Source organism: Lagenorhynchus albirostris, chromosome 8 (genome assembly GCF_949774975.1).
Source record: "Lagenorhynchus albirostris chromosome 8, mLagAlb1.1, whole genome shotgun sequence".
Classification (NCBI taxonomy): domain Eukaryota; kingdom Metazoa; phylum Chordata; class Mammalia; order Artiodactyla; family Delphinidae; genus Lagenorhynchus; species Lagenorhynchus albirostris.
Genome location: NC_083102.1, coordinates 27,084,301 through 27,105,620, shown reverse-complemented (window position 1 = coordinate 27,105,620; position 21,320 = coordinate 27,084,301). Strand labels below are relative to the sequence as shown.

Below are 21,320 nucleotides of genomic sequence, written 5' to 3'. Positions count from 1 at the left end.
TGGTTTTTTTCAGCTGCTGTATTGATTTAACTCTACCTTCCCTCCAAGTTTTTAGCCCCATCTAAGACACTGTGATATAGTAATACCTTGGATTTTTTCCAAATATATTTAACATCCAAATTGTTTCTACCCTTTGATTTTTAACTTAAATCCTAACTTTTCTATAAAGATTCCTAACTACTATGGTTTGAAACCACTGAAATCACTATTATCTGTCCTATTGTACATGTAAACACACACACACACACACACACACACACACACACACACACAGTATGCAATGGGGCAATGCAATTTGTTCTATGATTACAACTCTATTTCTCCTTACAGGTTATAAGAAATAAATTTCTTATGTAGTTTTATATATTTCACAGGGCCTACAGTATTCATTCATTCATTCAATAAGTATTTATTGTGTTTACTATAAACTGGTCAGTGTACTAGGTAGCAAGTAGATAAATTCTAATTTCATGAACTCTTAAATCTAAGAGCATAGAAAGATTAATAAATAATTAAAAGTTGATTATGCTTGATGATGCAGGTAAACAGGTAACTACAGTTTGATATGAAGCACTTCACTGGTGAAAAGAAAATAATATCTAAGATAAAACCTGAAGAATAACTAGGAGTTAGCCAGATTAAAGGAAACTGTGTGATATAATCAAAGATTCCTAGATTTGAAGTTTGAGTTCCCTAGTGTAAGCACTGAAATGACATTTAAAAAATCTGTTTGGCAAAGTTGTTTTTATATTTGGATTTATTTCTGCCAACACTGATAACCTGGTCTTCAAGTCTAAGCTTCTCTGATTGCAGACCTTAAGGTATTTCTTTTATTCTGATGCAGGAAAATGTCAACTTTGCTTATTTCTCTTTCTATGTCTTTTTTTCTTTGAATGCTTTGACTACAATAAGAGATGTACAACAATCATGTTCTTAAATTGCTTCAGAAAACAGGAGCATAATAAATTCCACTTAGCTGCCAACAAATGAAACAGCATAGACTCTGGAGGAGAGGAACAGAAGAACAGCAGGAAGACACATTTTGAGGAAGGGAAGGTGGAGAGATAAAAACCTTGAGAGCAGCAAGCTTCCACAAAAGAGAAGAAATGGCTGCACTGTGAGAGACGGTCTTTTCTTTCTCCTAAATTAATACTCTAGACCCTCAGGGGACAAATTAAGAATAACACTAACCCCCCAGAGCTACTGGGTAGTGATCAACTTTTCTTTTACACAGCAAAGTGGTTTTGTCCGTCCATAGAGGACACCCCTGTGTACTGTGGTACTCAGAGAGAGGCAAGAGCTGGTTGCATTTTTCTATCCCATTACCTGTTGGCCACCTGAGTAAGGAGAAAAAAAATTAAATGACACAGCTAAAGCAGATTGCAGTTTTTTAGCTTGTGATTGTGAGAAGTGGTGTGTAAATCAAAGAGAATCAAAGAAATAAATGGCCTTGACTCTAGGGAAAACCTCTTGCAGAAATTCAAATTGTCTCTTTACACAGTTTGGGTAAGCAGTACCCAAGATATATTAGAAACTGACTGATGATTTTTCATTCAAATTTCTTGACCTGAATTTCTTCACCTCTGTCAATTTGTGAGTTTTTAACATTTGACAACCTGTGGATGTCAATGTTTGATGTGATAAAATTACAAATTTTTTAACTAATGCTTCAAAAATCTTTAAACTTTTTATGGAGAATGAAGGCTTAGTATAGAGTCCCTAATAACTGAATAGTTCAGTGCTTTTATTGGACTAATTTAAAATAGTAATCATTCACTACTCAGAGAAATTCTGTGTCCAGGATAAGAAGATAAAAAATAAAATATTAGTTCAATACACTACATAATACTTAGACACACTGAAGTTAAACTAAAACCAAACCATAAAATTTTATTTTCCAGAGTTATTTCCAAATTATGGGAAAGTAAATATTCTCTTTACATATCTATATATTATGGTGCTAAATGTGGATCTTAAAATCCGCATCATGGCCCTGGTTGTTAGCGTTAACATTTGAAAAAACTCTGACCTTATCTAGCCTCAGGGATTACTTATAAGCTGTTTTTTCTTAGCAATCAAAAAAACTGTAGAATAAGTTACTTCAAGTTTCATGAAATCAACACTGACTCCTCCTGAATATTTATTGGAGACAATGCTAGGCATGGGTAGGGTTGGGATAGGCATAAAACGGAATAGAACTGGTATAACTATTTACAACAAAAGACTATAAAATCTACCTTAACTGTTTTCTATGATGTTTATCATGGCACCATATACAAAAAGGTGATTTAAATGACTTTGTATTAGAATAACAAAGATTTCACAATTTACTATAACAGGTTAAAAGCAGGTCAAAAGTCACCGTTGGTCAATATTTTTAAAGAATGGACTAATTAGGGTACTTAATGGACTGGGGATTGACCTCAAGTGCAGCTGTTCCATTCCGTGGTTGTGTTTTGTCTTGCCCTGTATAACACTTTGGTCAAAACTGAGGTAAAATTCTCTTGTATCAGCTAAAATGTCCATTTCCTCTAAGTCTTAGCCTGGGGATTGGTGAGATTAACTGGTTTATCAGCTGGGGTGACCACAGGTTCAGAACCCCAATTCTAAAACCTATGACCCACACAAAAACCTATGACCCACAAAAAAGCCTTTCCCTTGATTTCTACAAGTTTTTGTGGCTAACTTTTCCATCCTTCCTGTCATCTTCTGATCCTGCATCTTTGTGTGCTTCCCTGAATCAGTCATTAAGGCCCAGTCATTTCTCTTGCTCCTTTTCCTCTTATGAAAAAAAAAAAATCATCTTGCACTTAATATTTCAATTATTAGTGATATAATTAATGAAGTTACAAGAAGCCACATTGTGTCCCACTGCCTTCTAACTGTCCTCCCTCTACTCTCTCTCCTGGCAACACTCGAAAACCTCCGTTTTCCTGGGATAGAGCAATTCTTCCCATACTCAGGATCCTTTAGGGTCTCAGATTCTACCCCAAAACGTATCAAAGTATTTACCAAAAAAAAAAATCTTCCTTCCTCACAGGAATTCTCATGAACAAAATCTCCCCATCTCATCTTTTTTGGCGACATTTAAAGAACTTCTTACAAAGTTATACTTCATGACAGAGAGTAATCGTCATCAACTGGCTCCAGAGGCGCTTTTATATGTTGGGACTTGATCTACCTTTGGACTCTCTATAATTTAAAACATGTTTAGGGACAATGCTAGACATGAAGCTGGAGGTTGGGGGGTGGGGTGAGGGGTGTGCAGGCATAATGAAGAATAGACATTGTATAAGTATTTACAACAAGAATTTAAAATCGCTTACAGGAAACAAAGCAGCAGATGAAGCACAAGCAGGAAGTCCTGTACAAGGTTCAGCCTTAAATAAGGAAGGTAAGTACCACCCATCTTCCCTGTCCATTGGCACCTGAGAGGCCTCCAGCTCTTTCTTGTGCCCTGGGTCCATGCTGTCCTCTTAAGGTTAACAATCAGACACATAAGGAACACAGTTCCCAGTGATGAAGCTGGATTCAACATAGAGCAACTTGCTAAAGGAATAAGTTTAGTTCAAAATATGACTCTGGAGAAGTATGAATATTATGGCTTCCATACAGTAGAACTCAGCTATTCTAGAATGAAGATATTCAAGAATTTGAAATGATAGTATCTACACTGCATATTTTCTCATAGTACCTGAAATATAAAATTACAAATCATTGGGGCTTCCTTGGTGGGGCAGTGGTTAAGAATCCACCTGCCAATGCAGGGGATATGGGTTCAAGCCCTGGTCCGGGAAGATCTCACATGCCACAGAGCAGCTAAGCCCGTGTGCCACAACTGCTGAGCCTGTGCTCTAGAGCCCACGAGCCACAATTAGTGGAGCCCGCACATCACACTACTAAAGCCTGTGCTCCGCAACAAGAGAAGCCACTGCAATGAGAAGCCCGCACACCGCAACGGAGAGTAGCCCCAGCTCGCCACCCGCGCACAGCAACAAAGACCCAATGCAACCAAAAATAAATAAATAAAATAAATTTTTTTTAAAAAATTACAAACCATTATTTATTTCCCTTATTTTTCCTCCCTACCTTCCTCCACAAGCACTTATTGATACTCTGTGATGAGCACTGAGCTAGGATATGAGGCTATGCAGATAAAAGATGGCTCTTGCCTTAAGAAACTCAGAATCTAGGAAGGATTCAGACATGTAAACAGATATAATAAAAACTGACCACAATGTACTAAGACAAAAATGAAACAGAGTCTTATGAAGGTATATAGTACAGGCTAAAGTAGGAGGATCAGTGATCCTTCCCAGAAGAAGGGACATCTGAGCTTGTTTTGAAGGGTGACTACTTGGTTACTGAAGAAGGAAGGAAAGGATGTTCCATGTAGAGGCCACAGCAGATGCAAAGGCATTGAGAGCATGTGGTCTTTCTGTGAACGTGCAAGTAACTGAGCGTAGCTGAAACAGTATGGCTGTAGTGTGCAAGCAGAGATGATAAACAACTGTGGGATGGGTCAGGTGTGCCAAGAATCGACTATAAAAGTCCTTGTTCCTTGAGGGCAACAAGGAGGGCCAGGGGCAGAGTTGTGTTGAATGAGGTCCCTGTGGCAACAATACAGATGATGGAGGAGGGAATTAAGAAGTGAGACTGGAGGTCGAAAGCCTCATTTGGGGACATAAAGTAATCCAGATGGGAAGGAAATCCAGATCCAATTAAATCAGTGTCAAGTTTACACACACAAGGCAAGACCTGTCTCATGACAGCCTCTCAGAGGAGATAGGGAAGCAGGAGAGGGGAGCTGTTCCATAACATCTCAGAAGCTTCCCATCCTCTCCAGTGCCAGCAGGATCACAGGGCATTCCACCAAGACTCAGATTAGCTGTGGTTCAAGTCTTTGTTTACGTGGCGTATTTGGATACACGCAAGGTCATCAAGGTGCATGGCAGAGCCACTTCCCTGTAAGCAGTGGTAGTGAGTTTGGAAAGGAAGAAGTAAAGAACTGAGGAGATTATTAAAGTAATAGAACAGACAGTTTGGTGGCTAAGTGGGACGTCAAGAACAATGCCCAGGTTTCTGTCTGAAGCAACTTAAGTAGATGATGAAACATTCACAGAAGATAAATTATGCGAGTGTTACAGAAGAGGATCAGTTTGGAGGTGAGGGGTCAAGGAAAGGTAAGATGATATGACTCAGGGGTTGACATGTCAACTTGAGGTTTACTCTGGGGACATCCAAAGAGCAATGATAGTAGGCAATTCAGGATGTGATTTGGAAGCTCCTAGGAGAGGTCTGGCCTGGAACTGTAGGGAGTTCCAGGATGCAGGCAGTAGTTAAAACCACAAGAAAAATTGAGATCAAACAGGAGAGTGTATAAGTAAGGTGAGTGGGGGGCATTTATAGTATCAAAAAATATGGTTTTTAAGAACAAATGTTCTCAAATAACAAGAATCATACAACCAGAATCACTACACGAGAATATCTTGAAGAACTCCATCCCTTTTCTTCTGGTGGCTGGATTGGCTTTTAATTGTTTGGAAAGATCAAGTTTATAAAAGGAAATTGGTCACTATGGAAACAGGCTCTTCAATATCAAGCAGGCAGTTTCACCACAAAAGGGTAATTACTTTAGTTTTTCCCTTAATTGTATGTTTTCATGGTTTTCAATAATCATATATCCTTTGGGTCAGAAATTTCTAGTCACTTAATGAGCTGGTGAACAAAAGCAGAAACACTAGTCTATAGCTATTTCCCCCAGGTTGCTTACTATGGGGCACTGCAGATCCAGACATTTTGTGACTTCAATACTCTACATTTTATCAGGGTGTGCAATTCATCTAATTTCTATAGCCAGCCTAAGTCTAAATGAACAGAGTCACAAAGGTGGTGTCTCCATTTTTCCCTTCATAGCTCTTTTCTTAAGAACACGTTAATTTTATGTGACTTGTCAATCGTTATTCTAGGCTGCAGTGAAAATCTAAAGCTGTATAAGAAGAAAGAAAAATATATACAAAATTTAAATAAATATGTCACCAAAATACTAAACAAAATTCACACAAATTCTTACAATGTAAGTCTCTTCTTTAGTTCATTATTCTATGTTTTTAAATTCAGGATACATTCATATTTAAATAATTGTTACTTCAATAACCTTATCCAAAAAAGCTTGTATCGATGCTTCCTGGTTAGCCGTATAAGCGATGTATCTATGTCTCCCAATGGAAGCAATTATCTGGGTCTCTTTTTCCAGGAGTTCACACAAAGCAGCTTTCCTTTCAGCTCCAGTGAAAGACTGGTTAATGCGTGCAAGTTCTTCTTGCCTCCAGACTAGAGGAATAACATAAAAGACTCTTGCGTTTTTATAATCCCACATCTTTACAGAACATTTTTTACTATCACCTCCAGACAAGTGTATTTTATTTTTATAACAATTTAAATAAAATTATATATGAATAGAATCTTTCATATTGTACACCTGATATATGAAAAAAATAGGATGAAATGAAAGCTGAGAGACATAAAGCAATAAAAGTAGAGTCAAACTAACAGAAGCTGTAAGACATCAGTACAGATCATGTCAAATTATGCCTCCAAGTAAGCATGCACACCCCCCAGTATTGGAACAAATATGGCTTGGATTTGTGGCAGCCATGAACGTGTCCTGCTCAGATCTCCCTTCAAGAGAGTACCTGTAGCTAGGAGTACAGCTGACAGTACCAGCTATAGCACTTCGGATCTGCCGCCATATTGGAGCAGAGGCCACACTTTTCCCACACTTACTCCCAGTCAATGAGTAAGAACCATGGGGGAAGCAGGGCCTGGCCATGTCTGCCCAATAGTCGTCTCTTCTGTGGTCAATCAGAGCTGACCGTCAGGCCGGCTCAGACTTCCTCAGAACTCTACCTGTTTGAAGATATCCATCCCTCGTCCTCATTCCTTCCCTCTCTGCTTTCACAGGTGTCAACCTACATCTCAATCTGAAGACTTTCTTTGCCTTTCCCTGCTCTCTCTTCCCTGTATCTTTCACTTCAAACTCCATCTTGGTGTCTGCTTCCCCCAGTACCCAAATTGACAGTTTTATGTAGAAATGTTGACTTCAATTGTTTTCTTCATTATTAGCACTTTTAGAACGATTTTCCATTTCTTTACAAAACCCTAATTATATCAGCAAATGTTATAAAGTAATTACATTTACACTTTACTCAAACCAATGAATTAAGTTAGAATAATATCTACAATATTTTAAAGTGTTGGTTACTATCAACAAAGACTGTGTTGCACATTACTATATATAAAACAGATGATCAACAAGGACCTACAGTATAGCATAGGGAACTCTACTCAGTACTCTGTAATAACTTATATGGGAAAAGAATCTGAAAAAGAATATATATATGTATATGTATAACTAAATCACTTTGCTGTACACCTGAAACTAACACAACATTGTAAATCAACTATACTCCAATATAAAATAAAAATTAAAAATAGAATGTGTTGCATGAAATACATCCTAAAACCAAACCATAAAATGCCAAAGAATAGTACTTTTATAAACTCACTTTACCTAAAGATTACACCATAGTCTCAAAATTAACCTCAGAAAATACAGAGTGCAAGATCCTATCCCAAACTTAAATAAATCAAAGTGGCTGGGCTCAGAACTTTTTATTTTAACAAGTGTTCCATTCAATTCTCATACATGTTAAATTTGGGGAAGAAAACTGTTTTATATCCCATATTTCAAAAGTGTCACACTTATTTATATTAAAGGAAAAATAATGTTGGAAAGAACCTTAGATTTTAAACAGTTCAACACCCCTCCCCATCTCCCAGCAGCTTGGACAGGTTTAATTTGCTCACCCTGGTCCTGGTCCTAGCCTGTGAGGCTAAACAGTCAGTCTATTCTTTGCACCGCATGGCATCGAAGACAGCTGTCACAGTCCACTTAGGCTTTCTCTTTTCCAGACAAAAACACTTCCCTTTCTTAAATTGCATATTATTTGACATAATTTCATGTCCTATCCAGGCCTAGTTCCTCTTTAATATATGGCATACCAAATTTCTGACAAGATGGAGGTTTATATACAGGCTGTTAACTCCAACTCCTCTCTCCTAAGTTCTTCTAGAAATGATACAGGAAACATGAAATGGGGGAGGAGAGGGAGAGACCGGAAGCAGTACTGAAAATCAGAGAGAGGTGTGATCCATGTGATAGAAATCTCAGGGCAATTTCCGTAAGACACAGTGCAGATTCGACTGGAAGACACTCAAGGAGGCACAAATGTCGTCCCCCAAACTGCTGTTGTTTCATCTCAGAAAATGGACCCTCTAGCAGAAGGTAGTAAACCTTAACTCAGGACTCAGAACTAGAGAAAATGGTAGGCTATGAATCCATTTGATAGTTTACCTGTTTTAAGAACGTCTTTGAAAAACTTTAAGAAGGAATAAAAAAAGAATGCTTACATTTCAAATCATTGCAGAAAAGAGTAACAATCATAAATGTGCAGAAAAAGACAAAAAAATTAGAAATAAAAAGCATAAAGCAAGATGAGAGAAGCAAAATCAGGCATAATCATTATATTGAAAAATATGAAATGGTTCGATTTTTTTGACTGAAAATAAAATATTATGGTTTTTTAAAAATTCAATGACATGATGTTTTTGGAAGGCACAAAGTGATGCCAAAGACTAAGGTTAAACATAAAAGGATGGTAAATATGAACAACAAAAAAGACAGATACAGGGCTTCCCGGGTGGCGCAGTGGTTGAGAGTCCGCCTGCCGATGCAGGGGACACGGGTTCATGCCCCGGTCCAGGAAGATCCCACATGCTGCAGAGCGGCTAGGCCTGTGAGCCATGGCCGCTGAGCCTGCGCATCTGGAGCCTGTGCTCCGCAACGGGAGAGGCCACAACAGTGAGAGGCCTGCGTACCGCAAAAAAAAAAAAAAAAAAAAAAAGACAGATACAGCAATATTAATATATTGAAAATAGGGGGGAAAACACTCAAAATTCATCCCTTGGGATAGAAGATAATTTTATGATGAAAGGTATGACGACTCTCATGAATATTTACACTGAAAATCACATCCCATCAAGCTATAAAAAGCAAAACTTGTATCAGTTATAAATACTACTGTAGTGAGTATATTTTATATTATATAAACATAAATAAAATACAAATGAGTTAATCTATGACAGTCAAGTAAAGAAGAATTAAAAACAAAAAATATCTGACACAGTATGATTAACCAATTTAAATTAATTAATATACATCAAGCTCTGAACACCAAAGTCTGAAAATATATCTTATTTTCGAAGTTCTATGAAGCATTTATATAAAGTTATATAAATTCTAGGAGTAGGAATGGAAGAAAACATAAATCCCCCAAATCAGAAACATCGAAAACTGCATTTTTTGACACAGTACAATTCAACTACAATTAATAACAAAAGTTTAAAAAAGAAATATATTCCCATCTGCTTGGAAATGTAAGCAATACTATCAAAAATAACATTTTAATCAAATAAGAAGTAAAAGGTATGAGTGTCAACAATTAAGGAAAGAAAAATAAAAGCACTACATATCAAAATGCATAGGATGAAACAAAAATTGCAGTAAGGTCAATTTGGGGGAATTTTACATAAGTAAGCCTCATATTTAAATCAGGCACCTGAAAAGTGTGTATTGGGGCAGGGAGCCGGGCAGAGTTATAAAAAGACGTAATGTATGTGACAATTAATCACAAGCCTCCTCTGGAAGGTCATGTCTTCTGGGCACACCTCCCATTCTCCATGAATACTGAAAGGTAACAGTATGGCTTTGATCCCCTGGGACATACATTTGGACTGTGAACCTGAACTCATTTGAGCCATATTTGTTTTCTGCTCTTCACAGAACATGGAAGCAAAACAAAAGTAGAAACAGTGACCTACTGTTCTTTATTCTGAACAAACAATTCCAAAAAGTCACTCTAGTCTTTGACATTCATCACAATTCTTTTCAATGTGAACTTATTAGGTGCTTTACTACTGGAAAGCCATATTTACTTCATTAGCCATGTAATTCTTTCCTTTTATGTAGAGACGATTTATTACTTTATTGTCAGAATGATGAAGCTTCAGAGTCTCCTGAACTACACTCTGGCCATAGAATCAAGCCTATTTTTTATCTGAACTTCAAAAATCCTAGTTCCCTGATCTGGTTATTATATCAATACTTGTCAAAATCCTATCACTTCTTCGCCAATTCAAAATACCCAACTACAATTTTTGAGCAATTGTTATCTGAAAGAACTCTATAAAGTTTGATGGTACATACAAAAGTGAGAAAGACATAATGCCTTCTTGAAGGAGCAAACGTGTCTCTGCCTCTCCCTAGTTGGATAGACTGTAAAATCCTTCCACTGGGACAGAATTTTTGTTTGTCATTACATTTATCTTTACCCAAAAGCCTGACATTTTTCACCATTAGTTTTAAAGACTTCCTTTGGGTAAATCAACTCTTGACATAAGATTACTTCCTCTTATCTTCTATTAGATATGATTCAATCAAGTAAAATGTATTCTTCTGTTGTTATATTCCAGGCATGATTACTCTCTCATCGTGTTGCAGGGATATTTCAGAATATATTACATTTATATATAATTTATATAATTAGAAATATTTTCCTTCTTCTATTAAAATTTCAAGTTTACTTTAATACTAGTCCCTGCATCGAAAGGTAAATATCTCAAGTCATGTTGTTTCTGGCCCTCCTCTGTTATAACCACTGCCTTTCATGATATCTAGTTTTATAATTTTATCATATTATTTCTTCCTCCTCTCAAATTTCAATTTGAAATCATCCTGATCAGGTCAAGGACTTGTCACTTGTGTTCTTTATAAGAATCCCATTCTGTCTCTTACCAGGAATACATTATTCAGATACTGTACAGTTTGGTCTATTCGAAAAGAGGATTTGTAAATTTAAAAGCTAAATTGTGTTCAGCAAAAGGATTGTAAATTTAAGGGCTAAATTATGTTATGAAAGTCCAGAAAATCCATGATTGATGAGCTTATCATTTAAGAGTAGTTTTACCAACCAAAAAGCTTTAAAACTTTGACAATATCCATATACTAAAAGGCAGTATAATAAAGAGGAAGATTGCTTGCTTGTGGAAATAATAACTGAGAATATTTACCTCATGGGATTATATGGATGTCCCCAGAAAGCAAATAAATCTGAATGATATTAGTAAGCGTATTTTACTTCCCAGTTTTACATTAGAAACCTTTGGGACCAGTAATAAATTTAGGCCACTAGGATATTTAAGCTATTCTGCCAACCTCAAAAAGCAATATACTGATCTGCTAGATTAATCCTTAAGTCCTGGGTGAATCTGGAGCTATACATATGTGTATTCAAATACAGTTATATCCATATATATTCAGATTTTGTATTTTGCTTAAATTATTAGTATGACTTTTAAAAAGAAAACAACCCAATGAAGCTAATTAGAAATATGAAAATAATGGACCTTAATTCCAATAAAATTCTCCATTAGATGAACAAACTCCCTGTAAATCTACAGTAAAGGATAGAACATGGCATCAGAAAAATACCATGACCCACTACTAATAAGGAATAGAAAAACACAGACACCAGGAACAGCTATATAAAACTGATTTTATAACTGATTTGACAGTTTCCAGAACTATACAGAGAAGACATTGAGAAAAATGAGAGATTCTTCCTGCTTTCATAAAATATATGCTCCCTGGGAATGATAATAAAAGCAAACAAAAAAAATTGGAATCCTACATTAGTTTGCTAGGGCTGTCATTGCAAAGTACCAGACTGGGAGGCTTAAATAACAGAAATTTATTTCCTCACAGTTCTGAAGGATGGAAGTTCAAGATCAAGGTGATAGCAGGATTAGTTTCTCCTGAGGGCCTCTATCCTGGGCTTATAAAGAGCCACCTTCCTCCACTGTCTTCACATGACCTTCTCTCTGTGCATGTCTGTGTCCTAATCTCCTCTTCTTATAAGGATACCAGTCATACGGGACTAGGGTCCCATATGAGCTCACTTTTTCTTCATTAGTTCTTTAAAGGCCCTATCTCCAAATACAGTCACATTCTGAGGTACTGGATGTTAGAACTTCAACATCTGAATTTGGGGGGAACATAATTCAGCCCATAACAGATGTCAATAACCTCCAATATTTTTAAAGAAAAAGATATGAAAGCAACCGGTTCCTTTCAAAGAATACATTTATCTTATAACCTTAACTTACATTCTTGAACAAATTACCTAATTTCCAGGGTCTGAAGTTCAATTATAAAATGAAAGGATAGCACTAAAATATAAAGTCCATACATATTTTAAAATTTCTGAGATCTAATAAACTTGCTATTCCAAACAAGAAACAGCAGAACATACAATATTTTGTCTGTCACTGGCAGTTTATACGCATCTGCTTTTTAAAATTCTTATCACAGACTGGAAGCCTGAATGGAAAAAAACCAAGAAAGATTCAGACTGAAAGCCCAGGGCCAGATCTGTCAAAGGACTGGGGCCAGCGAGTCGCCAGAAGCTAGAAGTCAAGGGACCTTGAGATCAAGAGGTAATAATTAGAGACGAGTCAGAAAACACCATTTCCACTAGTTAAAACAAGACAAAGGGTAGAAGATTCAATTCAACAAACATTTGTTAGACATAATGAACAAGGTCCTATCTGGTGTCCTAGGTACAGACATGGACAGTTAAGAGAATGGTATGCACAGAGAATAATGGGGCAAGGAAAAGAGGCTCTGAGCCTAATCCATGTTGATAAGAGACATTTCCTCAAGATAATGACTCCTATACCTAGTCTAAGATAAGAGTGACCAGTCAGATCAATGAAAGAAGTTGCCCTCAACATACTGATATAAGAAAAAAAAAAAAAAAAGACATAAAAATCAAACACTGTTGAGGCTTCCCTGGTGGTGCAGTGGTTGAAAGTCCGCCTGCCGATGCAGGGGACACAGGTTCGTGCCCCGGTCCGGGAAGATCCCACATGCCACGGAGCGGCTGGGCCCGTGAGCCATGGCCGCTGAGCCTGCGCATCCGGAGCCTGTGCTCCGCAACGGGAGGGGCCACAACAGTGAGAGGCCCGAGTACCGCAAAAAAAAAAAAAAAAAAAAAAATCAAACACTGTTGCCCAGAGATAGTCTTGTCTTTGATACAGCATATTATCTTATATAGTTAAATTCATTTTCCTAAATTGATATCATTTTGCTTTTATTACTAAGCAACAGGTTACCTGGAGGAAAAGTTAAACTTTATTAGGAGTTGTAATTCAAACTATGCAATTGTCACTATGAGCCACAAGGGGGCAACAGTTTCAAACACTGGAGTAAAGAATATGGAATGAAAACTATAGTAAATAGAAGAGCTATGTAAATTACTGAGCTTGTGAACCAGAATTTTAACTACAACAAAACAGAACTTTAAATTATTCTTAGAGTTCTAATTTAGAATTTTAGGCCTGGAAGAAAACTAAGAGATGTCTCTTTTATGTAAGAAATTTCATTTCCATTTTCTTCCATTTATCAAAGAGATAGATGTATTACTATTGCTTGTTAGACCTAGTGTTTAATTGTATCATCTTCAGTAAATAGCATATTATCATATAGCTATTTAAATAGACCTGATATCTGACACCTAAAATTGTATTCGATTAGAGAGGAAAGGATGACCTGAGTAACAGAGCACATAGTAACGTCCACAAATAAACAGTATATAAAGAAACAACGTTATAGTAAGAAAATTTACTTAAAGTTAATATTATGAATAATCATAGAGAAGTCAAAGACTATTATTTCTTTGGATAAAAAGACCGTATTCAACTAAAAAAATAACTGAGGCTACTTTTAATTTTTTTAATTCTTCTATGTCATCACAAGAGCCCAACTTCACTTTCTGGTATCTAAGGTAACAAATAACTCTTCTGTTCTGGTTACTTCTACTTTAGAGGTACTCTTGGGAAAGCAGAAGCTAGAGACAGTTGCATGGCTACATCCTTGGGTTTCCCTTCATTCATTCACTTATTCATTCTACCAGTATTTGTTGGGCATGTGAGCTAAACACAGAAAAAGAGATCATCCAAAAAATAAATGAGTCATTCATTTACGGAGCTTACAGTCCAGTAGTGAAATTAATGTTAAAAAAAAGTATTGTGGTGTTATAAATGAAAAGTTGGTATGCAGTGAGAACCATAAGATGGTAATAGGATGTCCCAGTTGCACTGTCAGTCACAAAAGGCTTTGAGTAGGTGATATTTAAGCTGAGATTAGAAGGTGGGTATTGGGGAAAAGCTTCAAGAAGAACAGTGTATATACTGCCCAAAGTAGGGAGTGATTGACTTGTTCAAGTAACGGAAGTTTTTAACTGTGTCAATGACTAGCACACATCCTATGGAAGAAATAAGCCATAAAATCAAATGTGTAGAGAATATATATACATATACATATATATATATTTATAATCATTAGTAGAAGGGAATAAAAAGGTATCTCCTGTAAAGAGCAGAATCAAAGACAGAATGCTGGACTGAGGGGTTCAAGACAGTTCAACTCTGAGTTCACAAATTCCCAAGACCATCAGAGAAACAGACTGGACAATACTTTCTCTTTTTATCTCATAGGGATGAGTAGCAAATGAGATAACATACTAAAACTGAATAATTCACAGAGCTGTAGTCACATTTTATTCATCCATTGTTAATATAAAAGCGTTTCCAATTTCACACTAGCCTTAATTCCTGTCCCAAATGTAAGACATTATTCATCTTTTAAAATTCTCTAGTCCAGATACCCCAGACATCTTCCTAAAATAATAAGGTTCCCCTTTTGTCTTTAGTAAACCTGTTTTTCCTACTAATGAAAAATTATAAAATTAATATTTTATGCAAAGCCTATTTCAAACTTACGTTCCAGTGCATTGTAAAGAAGTTCAAAATCTTCTTTTGTTTGAGGATTATGCCTCCGGTAATAATCCAATTTCATCCACTCTTCTTTTTCTCTTATCTTCCTTAGTTCTTCCTGTGCTTCCCACTGCAACCTTAACATTTTCTGTCTTTTTAAATTGTCTACCACAGCTTTAGCATGCCATCGTCTGTAGTAAGTCTGTATCACAATTACCTATACTTAAAGAAAATAAAATATGGTCAACCTTATTACACAATGAAAGGCAACAATGACTATTTCTATTCCAATTCAATAAGTACTAAAAAATACTGAGAGTCTAGTTTCAGCTCTACGCCATGTATTCTCACATACATTATAACAGAAAGGTCATAGATAATGCACATCAGCTATCTGACTTTGAAATCTAGTAGCAAGTATACCTTCACAGGAGGCAGTTAGTATGAAGTTAAGAGCACAGGGTCTGGAGTACAGCTTAGTTTAAATCTTCCCTCTGCTACTCACTAGTTAGTTAATTTGGGTAAGTTACTTGCCATCTTTGTACTTTAGTACCCTCAGGTGCAAAACAGTGATAATAATACTATGCATATAAAGTGCTTACCTCAAGCCTGGTACACCACATGTCCTCAATAAATACTATTACTGTTATGAATACTATGTACTGTTACCTACTTTTTCTTAATTGTCATTAGCATAGGCTCATACCTTTTAAAAAATGGTATTTACTAACTACACAGTGGGTAGGTTATATGTGGAAACCACCGAAGCAAACATGTATTTATTAAATTGTAAGAAAAATATATATGTCTGAAGGTATATAATACAGTACTAGAGTTACAAAAAGCTTGCGATATAACTGAGAGATTTTTTGTTTTTATTTAGTAAACTCATTTAAAAAAAGTAAAATATAGAGAGGCTAGATCAAGTTTGAGGGTAGAGAATACGCTGACACGTCCCTTCCCCTCATCCTAACCCCTGATGACTACAGAAAAATTATAGAAGCAGAAATCAATAAAGATATTGGATCATACTGAAGGAGTCCTCCAACAGAACAGAAACTTTAAAGAATTCCCTTCAAGAAAGGAGGCACGTGGAATAAATTGAAGAAGGAATTAGTGTTACAGCTCTTTTAAAATTTGTCTCAGGTTTTCTGGTCCACACCGGAAAACCCCCCACGGAGCAGGGGTGGAATTTGAAGGAATCTACAGCCTCATCATGCACTGGAGAGGCAAGCTAGAAAACACAGAAGTGTCTCTAAGATGTTTCAACCCCAAAACTGGTGGATCCTGTGAGCAGAAGGGGTCTTAGGGCAACTAACAAGGTGACTGCTTGAAAAATGCAAAAGGGACAGGCTCCTCTAAAACAATTTAGGTAAAGAGCATCAGAGGTATTTGCCTCTAGGCAAGAGTGGTTGGTGTCCCAGAAAGCTGGTGATGCCCAGTATGAATAGAAGCCCCCTCTCCAGAAAACTAGCTGCCTCCCAGAATCAAGCCTTGCACATCCCTGAAAGCCACTGAGGTAAGGCTACAGTAAACAAATATGTTGTAGCACTTTGGACATCAGAAATTTCAAATACTCTTGAGTACACACCCAAGAGTAACCAAAGATTTGACGACAGCCAACAGAATAAAAGGTTCCTCATTCAGTGTAGAAGAATTTACATTTGTGTGAAAGAGAGTTACTAGAACAGAGGTTCTCAAAGTATGGTGGCCAGCCCACCAGCAGCAGCAGCATCTGGAAAATTGTTAGAAATGCGTATTCTCAGGCCCACCCCAGAGTTAATGAATCAGAAATTCTGGGGTGGGCATGGATTCTGTATATTTACAAATTTTCCACATGTTCTGCTGCATGCCAAAGTTTTAGAACCACTCTTTTAGAGTAAAACAAAACAAAGCAAAACAAAAAACAAGACCAGACTAGATAGAGTTAACATTTTCAGAGAGAAAGGAAAGGCTGTTGAATCAATACAAAAGAAGGAACAAAAGACTGTGACAACATTTTTATCTTTGAAATTAAAAAAAAAATCAGTACAATGTGTTTATCTTGGGGGCTATTAAACTTGTTAAACTCATTAAGGATACTAAAACACAGTTGTTTAAACAACTTAGTTTTTCCCTTCTCGCATGATACTCCAGGGATTGGCCCAGGGATTGGCAAGCAGTTTAGGACTAGTAGGAAGCTCTGTGCTGTATTACAAATGGCTTCCTACTTGTGTTTCCTAGTGGCTGATCTTCTAGTCAGTAGAATGGGGGAAAAGACAAAAGAACTGCAATCCAGTCACTTTAAGAGCAATACCCAGAAGGGGCACACATCATTTCCCCTCACATTTCTTTTTTCCAGGCCTTAGTTCCTTGGCCTCACCAACATAGAAAAGAGGTTATAAAATGCAGTTTTCAGTGTTGCAGCCTCATGCCCAGGTTAAGCTTTACTACAATGGGAAGAATAGGTTCCTATAATCTATTCTGCTGATTTACAGAACATGCAGAGTCTAAGAGGGAATTAGTAAGCAAGAAACTTAGACAAGAAAATCTTTTAGAATGCACGTTGAAAGGTCGTAAAAATTAGAAAGAATGGAGGAATATTAAGAGCCATGGAAGATAAATGTAGACATTCCAAAATATGTCTGATACAAGTTCCAGACAGAATGAAGAAAGTTGGATTAGAGAAATTGCTCAAAATATAATAGAAGAGCATTTCCCCAAACTAAAGACATGAGCTCTCAGATAGAAAGGATCCATCACCAAGTCTCAAGCACATCACAGTAAGATGACTAAGGATTAAGTGAAAATTCTAAAATCTTCCAGAAAGAGGAAACAAAGAACTGAGAATCCCATTGACATCAGACTTTTAATCAAAAACAGCTTCAAAGTTATAAAATAAAATAATTTTGAAAATAAGTTTGAATCTAACCTTCTACACCCACTCAGACTAAAACCCAAAATGAGGTTCATTCAATAGGACTTAGATGGTTCACCTCCCATGTGTAATATCTGAAATAATTACTAGAGAATATGTTCCAACAAGAACAATAAAGAGGGGGAGGCCTTCAAGACGGCAGAGGGAGTAAGACATGGAGATCACCTTCCTCCCCACAAATACATCAAAAATGCATCTACACGTGGGACAACTCCTACAGAACACCTACTGAACACTGGCAGACCTCAGACTTCCCAAAAGGCAAGAAACTCCCCATGTACCTGGGTAGGGCAAAAGAAAAAAGAAAAAACAGAGACAAAAGAATAGGGACGGGACCTGCACCTCTGGGAGGGAGCTGTGAAGGAGGAAAGGTTTCCACACACTAGGAAGCCCCTTCACTGGTGGAGATGGGGGGTGGGCGGGGGGGAGCTTCAGAGCCATGGAAGAAAGCACAGGAACAGGGGTGAGGAGGGCAAAGCGGAGAGATTCTTGCACAGAGGATAGGTGCCGACCGGCACTCACCAGCCTGAGAGGCTTGTCTGCTCCCCGGCCTGGGCGGGCGGGGGCTGGGAGTTGAGGCTTGGGCTTTGAAGGTTGGATCCCAGGGAGAGGACTGGTGTTGGCTGCGTGAACACAGCCTGAAGGGGGCTAATGCCCCACAGCTAGACGAGAGGGAGTCCGGGAAAATGTCTGGACTTGCCTAACAGGCAAGAGACCATTGTTTCGGGGTGTGCGAGGAGAGGGGATTCAGAGCACCACCTAAATGAGCTCCAGAGATGGGCGGAAGCCGCAGCTATCAGGTCGGACCCCAGAGACGGGCATGAGATGCTAACGCTGCTGCTGCCGCCACCAAGAAGCCTGTGTGCGAGCACAGGTCACTATCCACACTGCCCCCCTGGGAGCCTGTGCAGCCCGCCACTGCCAGGGTCCCGTGGTCCAGGGACAGCTTCCCTGGGAGAACACACGGCACACCTCAGGCTGTTGCAATGACACGCTGGCCTCTGCAGCCGCAGGCTCGCCCAGTATTCCAATTATAACTAACGTACCCATCCCTCCCCCAGGCCTGAGTGAGCCAGAGCCCCCTAATCAGCCGTTGCTTTAACCCCCTCCTGTCTGGGAGGGAACAGATGCCCTCAGGCGACTTACACGCAGAGGCAGGGCCAAATCCAAAGCTGAGCCCCTGGGAGCTGTGCAAACAAAGAGGACAAAGGGAAATTTCTCCCAGCAGCCTTAGGAGCAGCAGAGTAAATCTCCACAATCAACTTGATGTACCCTGCATCTGTGGAATACCTTAATAGATAACAAATCATCCCAAATTGAGGTGGTGGACTTTGGGAGCAACTGTGGACTTGGGGTTTGCTGTCTGTGACTGACTTGTTTCTGATTTTTATGTTTATCTTAGTACAGTTTTTAGTGCTTGTTATCAATGGTAGATTTGTTTATTGGTTTGGTTGCTCTCTTCTTTTTTTTTCTTTTATTATTACTTTTTTATTTTAATAATTTTCTTTTTTAACTTTTTATTTATTTATTTTTTCTATCTTTCTTTTCTTCTCCCTTTTATTCTGAGCTGTGTAGCTGACAGGCTCTTGTTGCGCCAATCTGGTGTCAGGCCTGAGCCTCTGAGGTGGGAGAGCCGAGTTCAGGATATTGGATCACCAGAGACCTCCTGGCCACACATAATATCAATTGGCTAGAGCTCTCCCAGAGATCTCCGTGTAAACACTAAGACCCAGCTCCACCCAACGGCCAGCAAGCTCCAGTGCTGGACGCCCCATGCCAAACAACTAGAAAGACAGAAACACAACCTCACCCATTAGCAGAGAGGCTACCTAAAATCATACTAAGTTCATAGACACCACAAAATACACCAACGGACGTGGTCCTACCCACCAGAAAGACAAGATCCAGCCCCACCCACCAGAACACAAGCACCAGTCCCCCCAACCAGGAAGCCTACACAAGCCACTGAACCAACCTTACCCACTGGGGACAGACACCAAAAACAATGGTAACTATGAACCTGCAGCCTGTGGAAAGGAGACCCCAAACAGAGTAAGTTAAGCAAAATTAGAAGACAGAGAAATATGCAGCAGATGAAGGAGCAAGGTAAAGACCCAACAGACCAAACAAATGAAGAAGAAATAGGCAGTCTACCTGAAAAAGAATTCAGAGTAATGATAGTAAAGATGATCCAAAATCTTGGAAATAGAATGGAGAAAATACCAGAAATGTTTAACAAGGACCTAGAAAAACTAAAGAGCAAACAAAAATTAATAAACAACACAATAAATGAAATTTAAAATTCTCTAGAAGGAATCAATAGCAGAATAACTGAGGCAGAAGAACGGATAAGTGACCTGGAAGATAAAATAGCAGAAATAACTATCACAGAGCAGAATAAAGAAAAAAGAATGAAAAGAAATGAGGATAGTCTCAGAGACCCCTGGGACAATATTAAATGAACTAACATTAGAATTATAGGGGTCCCAGAAGAAGAAGAGAAAAAGAAAGGGTCTGAGAAAATATTTGAAGAGATTATAGTTGAAAACTTCCTTAACATGGGAAAGGAAATAGTCAGTCAAGTCCAGGAAGCACACACAGTCCCAAACAGGATAAATCCAAGGAGAAACATGCCAAGACGTGTATTAATCAAACTATCAAAAGTTAAATACAAAGAAAAAATATTGAGAGCAGCAAGGGAAAAGCAACAAGCAACATACAAGAGAATCCCCATAAGGTTAACAGCTGATCTTTCAGTAGTAACTCTGCAAGCCAGAAGGGAGTGGCAGAACATATTTAAAGTAATGAAAGAGGAAAACCTACAACCAAGATTGCTCTACCCAGCAAGGATCTCATTCACATTTGACAGAAAAAGTAAAACCTTTACAAACAAGCAAAAGCTAAGAGAATTCACCACCACCAAACCAGCTTTACAACAAATGCTAAAGGAACTTCTCTAGGCAGGAAACACAAGAGAAGGGAAAGACCGACAATAACAAACCCAAAACACTTAAGAAAATGGTAATAGGAACATACATATCGATAATTACCTTAAATGTAAGTGGATTAAATGCTCCACCCAAACACCTAGACTGGCTGAATGGATAAAGAAACAAGACCCATATATATGCTGTCTACAAGAGACCCACTTCAGACCTAGGAACACATACAGAATGAAAGTGAGGGGATGGAAAAAGATATTCCATGCAAATGGAAATCAACAGAAAGTAGCAATTCTCATATCAAACAAAATAGACTTTAAAACAAAGACTATTACAAGAGACAAAGAAGGACACTACATAATGATCAAGGGATCAATCCAAGAAGAAGATATAACAATTGTAAATATTTGTGCACCCAACATAGGAACACCTCAATACATAATGCGAACGCTAACAGCCATAAAAGGGGAAATCGACAGTAACACAATCAGAGTAGGGGACTTTAA

At 38.0% G+C, this 21,320-nt stretch overlaps 1 protein-coding gene and 1 non-coding gene across 2 annotated transcripts in view; one reads left to right on the top strand and one right to left on the bottom strand.

Moving 5' to 3' along the window:
* The window catches only part of IQUB (IQ motif and ubiquitin domain containing), a 62,456-nt gene that overhangs the window by 20,387 nt on the left and 20,749 nt on the right, over positions 1 to 21,320 (bottom strand). The window contains exons 7-8 of the mRNA XM_060156780.1: positions 14,962 to 15,172; positions 6,158 to 6,333 (exon numbers count right to left, since the gene is read on the bottom strand). Of these exons, the coding sequence (XP_060012763.1) occupies positions 6,158 to 6,333; positions 14,962 to 15,172 (387 nt within the window). The remainder of the gene's footprint in view (positions 1 to 6,157; positions 6,334 to 14,961; positions 15,173 to 21,320) is intronic.
* Positions 16,070 to 16,129, top strand: LOC132525029 (U7 small nuclear RNA). The gene has a single exon (XR_009542159.1). It is a non-coding gene; the product is annotated as a U7 small nuclear RNA (small nuclear RNA).